The 9,409-nt window shown below is 54.6% G+C and overlaps 1 gene segment (V, D, J or C); it reads right to left on the bottom strand.

Moving 5' to 3' along the window:
• Nucleotides 1–452: 452 nt before the first annotated feature.
• LOC127484704 (immunoglobulin lambda variable 4-69-like) lies at nt 453–934 on the bottom strand. The segment is given in 2 exon segments: nt 453–775; nt 886–934. Coding segments are annotated over 2 exon segments (372 nt in total).
• Between the last annotated feature and the right edge of the window lie 8,475 nt (nt 935–9,409).

Genomic DNA, 9,409 nt, shown 5'->3' with positions numbered 1-9,409 from the left:
CTACATTGCAGGTGGTGGGAGAAGTACCAGAGCGATCAGAGTGAAGAGAGAGATGACTGAGAACTCTGCCAGGGAGCAGTAGGTGAAGCCACCACAGGTATTTTGCAGGAGTGGTCAGTCAAATAAACATGGAGGAGGCACAGTTATGTCATGTTCTTCCACCTACATGGAGTGATCCCTCAGCCAATGAGAAGGGGGTGAGAAGATTTCATTATGTTTGCATCATGGCTGCAGATGGGTACACTCTGTAGGAACTGGGATCAGCATGTGGTTCCCAGGGATCCCAGGGCAGAACCATGGGGAGTACAATGTATCTGGTTCCCTCCTGGGAGGATTGTACACAAAGGAAAGTGAGGGATGGGATGAGACAACTTTTCAAGAGCTATTCGGCAGTCTTGGTAACAGAGAAACAAGTTTGTGTCCCACTTCTCCATTCATCTGGGTCACTGTGTTTAACTATGCAAGCCATCAATGAGAGAAACTACACCACAGATGTAGTCGGCTTCATCCTCAGCCTGGATGTTGGAGATGATCAAGTCGTGGTCAGCCTCAGAGCTGGAGCCTGAGAAGCGATCAGGGACCCCGGTCCCCTGTTTATGGTTTCCATCACTCTCAAGATACTGCAGGTACTGAAGGGCCTTCCCTGGCTGCTGCTGATACCAGTCAATGGTGTAGTCGCTGTGCTCAGAGCTCAGAGTGCAGGTGAGCTTGGCCGAGGCTCCCAGGGCGGCAGACACAGAGGGCAACTGAGTCAGCACAGGCTGGGACAGGGACCCTGAAAGCACAGACACCGTTACCCTGGAGGAAGCACAGGGTGGGGGCATTGCTCCCAGGAGGTGGGGGAGTTAGGTGACCCAGCTGTCTTGATGTGAGGCCCCTCCTGACCTGTGCTCTGGAGGAGGGTGAGGAGGAGGAGGAGCGGGGTGCAGGCCATGGTGCAGACTCCCCAGGGCTCAGCCGAGGCTGACTCTCTGCAGGGCTCTTATCCCCAACCTGGTCCCTGAGGAACCTGAGACGTCCTTCATGCAAATCTGCTCCTCTTGCTCTGAGCAGCCTGGCCCTGCTGTGACCCGTGTGCAGCCCCTGTATCTGGCGGTTCTTTGGGGGCATCCTGGGCTCCTTCTCAGGGGCAGCCCCCACCTGGACTCTCACTTCCATGTTCTCTTTGCCTCCTCAGTGGGAGCAGCAGGTGACTCTGCCCACTTGACAGGGCGTCCTTGTGGAACGCGGTCTCAGACACCCAGTGCACCCACAGTGAACACACACAGGAGCAGATGTGATCACAGCTGACCACCGTGCCAGTGGGCCCTGAGCACACCTGCTGGTGGCTGAGGACGCCAGGCTGCCCTCGTCCTCCTGAGCCCCTCACAGCTTAGCCCAAGGGAACAGGGTGGGGAGCGCTGGGAGAATGATCCACCCTGGGAGGGGCACCCTGGATTCACTGGGAAGTGAGGAGCAGCCCAGGCATGGGAAGTGGGAGATTCAGTGAGGTCAGAGTAGAGGGAGAGGAGCAGCCAGGGTCACACTGCCTAAGACCTCCCCTCCCCCTCCGTCCCCACCAGCAGCCAATTCTGAGTCCACGGCCAGGGAGCTGTGAGTTATCAGCGAGTGCTGCCTGGGTCCCTGGGGAGGAAGCACCTGCTATGGCTCCTCCAATGCCCCATATTACTTGTGTCCACGGCGCTATAACCAGGAACAGTTTGAATCGGCTTCAGACACTGCTCACTCCTGGATGGGTCCACAGCGCCCCCTGGTGACATGAACCACAGAATGGGAATGACCGAATTCTCCATAAGGTCCAGCAGCGCTTTTTCCTTCCAGCAAATATGGAGTTTTCTTTTCCATTTCACCTCCTCCAGCTTCAATCAGATTAGTATTTGTGTTTTGCTGTTGTTACTTGGAATCTGTACGTCCTTTATTTCCTGTCATGATGTGCCATTAAATCTCCCCAGTGTCTGCATTTTACATAGTGATTAAGTGTGTTTTTAGTTTCTACGGGAACTTTTCTTTTCATGTCACTTTTTACTATTTACACTTTCATAATATCAACTTGTTTCCATTTATAAAATTTTTCCTTATTTAACATCATTCCCTTTTGTTTCAAAAACACTTTAAAGTTTCTTTAAAAGAACATAGAACGGCTGTTGGAAGATCACTGTCACGACTTGAACATCAACATCGTCTCAGCATTGGAGTCCGTGGTTTGCATTTTTCATTTCTCATTCCAGTCCCAGCTTCCCGAGGTCCTGATGAGCTAAGGGGACCTCTCCGTTGTGCAGCAGAAGTGTGGACATCGTGTGGTGCTGTGCTATGTGGTGCAGAACGGTTTCTGTGGTGGAGCCTGGAGCAGTGATGCTCCCTGACTGCAGCGCTAGGGGGCGCAGTTGGGTTCGCTCCCCACAGGGCTCCACGGCCATCAGGAGAGAGAAGCCCAGGGCTGCGTGGGGTGGATTTGCTGCTATGAGGTGGACGTGGAATTCACCTCTCCGTGTGGCTTAACGTGCCACCCTGCAGCAGTTAGTGGACTGGACAAATGAGTTGGTGTCTCCTCTGTCCACTCCCCCACATCTGGTAGTGTTCTCATTGCTTGATTTTTCTAAACTAGAGATGGCCAAAGCGAGGAACTCAGAGTTCAACACCAGTCTACCCCATGGGAGGAAGGCCCCGAGTACAGGAATCATAAGCTGTTGGTGTCTCCGTGGTGCATATTAGCAGGAATCAGGATCCTAAGCTGAGCCCCAGGATTGGAGTGCGAGGCTGCACTGTGGGATTCGTCACCCAAATTCAAGTCCACCACTGCCTGCTCTCCTCCCCTTCCCCACCCAGCACTGCTTTATCCCAGGGCAGACCCGGGCTCAGCTCCTCCCCGGGCCCCACAGACACCACTGGAGTCTCCTGCAGGGCAGCCTCGCTCAGCTTGTCCGCTGACCCAGTCTCACTGCTGAGGTGCAGCTCAGATCCCCACAGGGCCCAGCCTATGAAAGGCGAGGGGAAGGAACTGGGGCTCTCACTGTCCCCGACTGCACTCTGTGCTCAGGCCTGCTGATTCCCGGTGAGGAAGGGTCTCAGGTGCACACTGGTCCCCACTGACCAGAGGCCACTGGACACTGGGGGTTCCTCCTGCTTCTGCTGGGCAGGGGATGGAAGATGATCCTGTACTCAGCACAGTGGAGTCTTCTGGAGGGGCAGAGTGGGTGGACACTGTGCATTCTGGGCTGCTGTTGGCAGTGTCCTGTCCATGCCCCACAGCTCATGGACGACTCCAAAGGCGAGTTGTGAGTTCCACTGTGATTTTCCATTCAAATGTGCAACCCATGTGGAAGAAAAGTCAATTGTAACATCTAATGTGTGAGAGACAAGTATGTTGAGTGAGTGGTGCAGAATCAGTTCCTGTGTCGTGTTGGAGACTGAGGGGTGGGAGGAGGGGAGCAGGCAGGGAGGGGCCAACAGTGCAGGGTGGAGGCTGCCGTGCTCGTCTCTGGGCTGGAGGTGGAGGCCAGGAAGAGTGCAGCCTGCAGCACAGCTGCTCCGTCTGTCTGAACACAGCGTGGGGGTGGCTGTGACCTGAGTCCCCACGGGGGAGATCAGGAGTTGTGGAGATGCAGGGGGGAGGAGGGAGGGTTTGAGGGCTGACATCAGGGTGAGTCAGTGGGGCTTGGGCCATGGACGCGTGGTGTCCTGAGAGGGAGGTTTTTGTCTCAGTTCCTCGTCATCTGCAGCACTGTGAAAACCAACGCTGCTCCCACTACCATGAGCTGTAGCACAGTAATAGTCGGCCTCGTCCTCGGGCTGCAGCCCAGAGATGCTCAGGACGCCTGCATTGGCCGAGTCATCCTTGGATCCAGAGAAGCGGCTGTGCACCCCGGAGCCCTGGTGTTTAATTTCTTCTGTGTGGTAGGTCAGGAGATACCTGGGAGGCCTCCCTGGCACCTGTTGGTACCAGCCAATTCCATAACTGCCAACACTGTAGCCAGTGCTGAGGGTGCAGGTGAGTCTGGCTGTTGTGTCCAGAGACGCAGACAGGGAGGGCGGCTGAGTCAGCACAGGCTGGGAGAGGGAACCTGCAGACACAGACACACAGGGAGGGGGCAGAGGTCAGGCTCACGTCCCTCAGGGCTCTGAGCAAGGGGTCTGAGCCAGGCTGGGACCTGGTCCCCAGGGCCGTCCCTACCTGCGCAGTGAGAGAGGAGCAGCAGGAGCAGAGGAACCCAGGCCATGGTGGTCACAGCCCTGACGCCCACAGTGGGCTGTGCTGCCCCAGGCCTCCTTTTCTTCCCCAGCCTGTGCCAGAGGAGGGGCTGCACATGCAAATGAGGCCCCACCCAGTGCCTGCCCGCCCCTCCCTGAGCCCTGGTGCCTGGCTCTGCTCCTATTGCAGACAGAGTAAAGTCAACATTTCCTTCATTCCCTGGGGGCCTTGAGAGGAAACACCTGTGACATAAGACAAAGGACCTTTGCCCAGGGACTCTGCCAGGCCTGGGGGGACACAGATGCTGAGGCCCCATCAGTGAGAACGTTGCCCAACCCCCAAGCCAGGGCACCTTTGCATGAATGGTGGTGAAGGAAGGAGCAGCTGTGTAGGAATCCGAAGTTTGTCCCACAGCGCCCCCTGGTGGCGGAAAGGCACAAAATTTCCCGTGGTCAGGAAGCCCTAGAGCCCAGCTGGTTTTTGCAGTTCTGCACTTTCTGTCTCCTTTCTCAGGAACCCATGAGATCCCTGAGGGTGGGTACACAGACCTGGATGGACTTTTCTTTCAATCCCTTTCTGACCCCTCTGTGAATTTCCTCCTGGATTTCCTGGTGGATCCTTTGTGCGTGGGGACCTCTGTGGTCACCAGAAATGTCACCAGAGAAAAGGCTGTGGAACCATGGGGTTCTTGTCTTTATGCAAGAAAGAATTCTACCATGAGACAGAGAGTGAAGTGATAAGGTTTTATTGGGGATAGGGTGTATTTCAGAATGGACGGGACAGACAGAGAGCGCCCAGTCACTCAGGCTGGGGGAGAGCGAGGTTATATGGAGAGAATTCACCTGGGCAGGCCAGGCGGGTGGCTCAGCAGAGAGCAGAGAGCTGAGCACACAGTCTGTTTAATTCCTGGTTTTTAAGGGAGTCTGTGTACCCACCTCCCCCTCTCCTCTAGGACAAAGGATGGAGAGGCCTGGAGGAAGGGTTTGTTGGGTGGAAATTAGCAAATTCCTCCCCAGATTTGCTGGCACCGGGCAGAGTAGATGGGTTTCCCTTAGGGTGTCTGTGAAGGTTTTAAAACCCCATGTATTCAGGTCAGGGAACCCATTTGGACCTGAAGAGAGAATTCTCCTAAGAGCTTTCCCTGTGGGCAGGACTGGGAACACCTGGACTCTTACCGGGGTGTGAGCAGGATTTTGCAGTGCAAGATGCTGGGTTTCTGGATATTCCACATAGATGCTGCTGTTCGGGTCCATCTCACACACACAGATGCTAAATTCCTGACTTCCTGCTTAATACAGCCTAGTGGTCTGCTTCCCATTGGCTGAATCCATGCTCCTCTTTTGTTCTCAGTGCTAGCAACAGATTTATGATTCAAAATCTGCTCCTCAGTCATTCAGAATCCCAGACTCACAATGTGCAATAGAAGGGATCACTATCTGGCTTTAGTTCTGTGTGGGAACTGGGATTCCAATTTATTTGAATTCACACATTCAGTGACCTGGGATGTTGGTTTTCCCCTGAGCCGGGCAGTGTCTGGGCTCTGTGGATGCAGCAGGAACAACCACAGGAGAGAAGCTCCCTGCTCTCAAGGAGCTTGGAGCCCAGCGGGGGAAACACTCAGGAAACAGAGTCCTGGAGACAGGTCCTCCTGGCTGAGCCCTGACCACGCTCACCCTGGGAGCCTGGTTCCCACTCCTGACTACTGCCATTTGGGGAGTGAACCAACAGAAGGAAGAGCCCCTGCCTGAGCTCTGGCGCTGGGCTCTGCTCCCACTGCAGACTGAGGAGGGTGAGAGTTTGTTATCATCCTTGGTGACGCCTTGGGGGAGAGGAAGCACCTCTGAGACAAGACAACGGTCCTTGCTCAGGGGACTCTGTCACGTCACAGAGGGCACAGGGGCTGCATCCCCATCAGTGAGCACAGGGTCCACACGGCAGTCCCACAGCGCCCCCTGCTGGTGGTGATGCATACACTTCCCCATGACCCAGAGACCTGAGGACCACAGAAATCCTGCAGCTCTCCAGTCACTGTGTCCATTCACCCACCCACGGCCTGATGTAGAAGCTTGGACCTGATAATCTATGTGGTCAAAACCCTTTGATTAAATAAAGTACTCAGTTCCATGGTGGAAGACTGTTGAGTCTCTAATCCAATGAACTTGAAAACAATATGGGATTAGAATGTGCACAATTGGATCTCCTGGCAAATGTGGGAAAATGGAGTTGATGTAGGCTGGAAGCTGTGGTGTGTGCACCTGCTGCACATCACTGCTGTTCCCCTAGAGATCTTACACAAACTCTGCCCTGAGAGCCGGTGTTTCTATTCTGGAGAGCGAGGTGGCAGGAATGAGGTAGATGGAAGGGAAACTCTGCAGCCCACTGGCAATGGGATGTGCTGTCCTCCTGTGGGCCTGTGATGAGGTAAGGAACGAAAATGTGCCCGTGGGGGCCTTCATGGCCCATGGGGTACAGAAAGTCATTGAAACTGATGTATGATGGGAAAATTTTCATTCATTTACCGAGGAAACTATGCCAGCATCTGTATAAAAGGTATTGTAAAGTCCAACACAAGGGCTAGGGAGCATTGTTTTAAACACCGCTTGGATGCCCATAACCCATTGAATTGGCTGGGGTAGAGTCCTGGCTCCCCCTTCTGTTCCAGCTTCCTGCTACCTGCACACAGCAAGGCAGAGGATGATGGCTCCTGGGGCACTTGGTTCCTGGCCAGTCATGCAGGAGCTCCAGATGGAGTTTCTGGTCCCCATCTTCAGCATGGCCCAGCCCTGGTAATGTGGGCATTTGGGAAAAGAATCAGTGGGTGGAAAAACCCTCAGTCATCTTCTCTGTCACGTTGCCTTTTAAGTAAGTAAATAAAATTTTAAAAACCTCACGGCAGGCTACATTGTGGTCCAGAGGGTTAAACCACTGTGTGTGAGGGCTGCCAGAGTAGCACAGCAGGTTAAGCCACCGTCTGTGATGACAACATTCCAAAGGGTGGGGGTTCGAGTACTGACTGTACCAATTCCAATCCAGCTTCCTGCCCATGTGCCTGGGAAGTGGCAGAAGATGTCCCAGCAATTTATGCCCCTGCCTTGCCTCCCATGTAGGAGACACGGATGGAGTCTGGGCTCCTGCAGTGGTTGTGGCCACTTGGGGAGTGAACCAGCACATGGAAGATATTCTCTCTCTCTCTCTCTCTCTCTCTCTCTCTCTCTCTCCCTCTCTCTCTCTCACTCACACACACACACACACACACACACTCTTTCAATTAAATAGATAAATAAATCTAACAAATACCGAAGCCATAGACTCTCCTCTCCTTGGTGACACATGGCAAAGGTATATGAACCCAGAGGGAAACAATACCTCAAAGCAATGATCTGCCCTCTCAGCCACAATGTTAGTAAGGAGGACTCTGAGCTGCTCTGATTCTAAATTTCTAGATGCAGGTTCCCTGTGATGAGTCTTACAAACCTGTGAGTTCCTCCAGCGAATTCACAGAAAGTATTGCACTCGATAAACAGTGACTGATGGACCTGGATCTACAGAGAGATTCAGTAATCCCTGTGGCACATCATGAGACATCAGGGCAGGTGCAGGGCAGAACCCAAAAGCAGACAGAAAAGGGGAAGAGGGCAGAGTGAGGCTCTGAGGACCTGGCTGAGCAGCCTCCCAGGGCCAGAGTGGGGACCCTCTGCATCCACCAGTCCCAGCAGAATAGAAAACAAAACATGGAAAATGAAGGCTTCCTTAGCAGTTGCACCAGCCAGCAGTGTGTGTGTCCAGATGAGAGACTCTGCAGTCACAGTCACGTCCCCAGGGGTGGCCACTATATATGTGTTGGGGGTAACGCAGGCTCCATCATGTTAACCCAGGCCCTTATTTTTAATCATCCTCAAGAGCACACACAAGTCTCACAGCTCAGCCCTGTCCTTGTGTGTGGCAGTGAACCAGGGCTCTGTGCAGTCATCCTGTGCTGGGGAGGCCAGGAACCCCTGGGTTTCTGTCTCACTTCCCCCCTGAACCACAGCACTGTGTCAGCATGCAGGCTGCTGTCCCATGCGGCACAGTAGTAATCAGCCTCATCCTCAGGCTGCAGCCCAGCGATGGTGAGGGAGGCCGTGTTCCCAGACACGGAAACTGTGAACCTGTCCGGCACCCCTGAGGGCCGCATACTGCCATCATGGATGAGCACGGTGGGGGGCCTGCCGGGCAGCTGCAGGTACCAGTCTGGATGTCCACGCCCCACGTTGCCTGTGCCTCCAGTGCAGGTGATGGTGACCGCCTTCCCCACAGCCCCCGACACAGCAGCTGGCTGAGTCAGGGCAGCCTTGGCCCAAGACCCTGAACATGAGAAGAGATTCGGGATGAGAGAGGCACTCAGTGCACGAGGACACACAGAGGCTCCCACAGTTCCTTTCCCCGCACCAGGCACCTGTGCAGAGAGTGAGAAGGATGAGCAGAGGAGCCCAGGCCATGGTGAGACCCTCCTGCAGCTCTGTCCTGAGGACCCTCAGCTGGTCCTGGGCTCCTCTCTTCCCTCTTATCCCCTGCAGCACCTTGAGCTGAGGGCAGGGCCCTTCATGCAAATAGACCCCTCCTCCTCACTGTCCCAGCCTGGTCTACACCCTGAACTCATTCACCATTCAAATATTGTCCCCGGTGCCACAGCTGGGGATTTTTGACTGTCTGTGGTTCTAGGGTCATTGAGGACACAGTGTCTGTGCCCCAGGGAGCCTGAGCAGGGGCAGCAGACTATGGCCAGTGGGTGGTTTCCAGCTGAGATGCATCAGTGAAATGCCAGAGTGCGCTCTGTTGGCTGAGTCACATACACAGTCCAGTCTGGGTTCCTGTCCCCTGTGCATGCCCTTGTCCACTCTCGCTGGGCTGTGCAGGCCACACCACACCTTCGTCTCAGACACAGACACAGCCTCCCACACTTGACTTCTGCCCAGCTCTCAGGCTGCTCACAGGACACACCTGCGCTCTCGGCCTCCCTGGTGGAGCTGCCCTGGGTGCAGCAGAGTGGGAAGCTGAGGGGAGACAGAGCCGACACCTCCCTGGGGGTCTCCAGGAGCCCCTCTGTCTCCCATCTTCCCTGGGCAGCCTGGGACCTCTCACAGACCCACAGGACCTGACCCTCATGCTTGGGTCTCTTTCTTGGCCAAAAGAGATAAATAATAGAAATAGAGAAAAACTCTTAAAAATCAACATTTAATC

The sequence above is a fragment of the Oryctolagus cuniculus genome, chromosome 21, assembly GCF_964237555.1.
Source record: "Oryctolagus cuniculus chromosome 21, mOryCun1.1, whole genome shotgun sequence".
Taxonomy (NCBI): Eukaryota; Metazoa; Chordata; class Mammalia; order Lagomorpha; family Leporidae; genus Oryctolagus; species Oryctolagus cuniculus.
The sequence above is the reverse complement of the archived record's forward strand: the minus strand, read 5'-3'. Positions and strand labels throughout refer to the sequence as shown.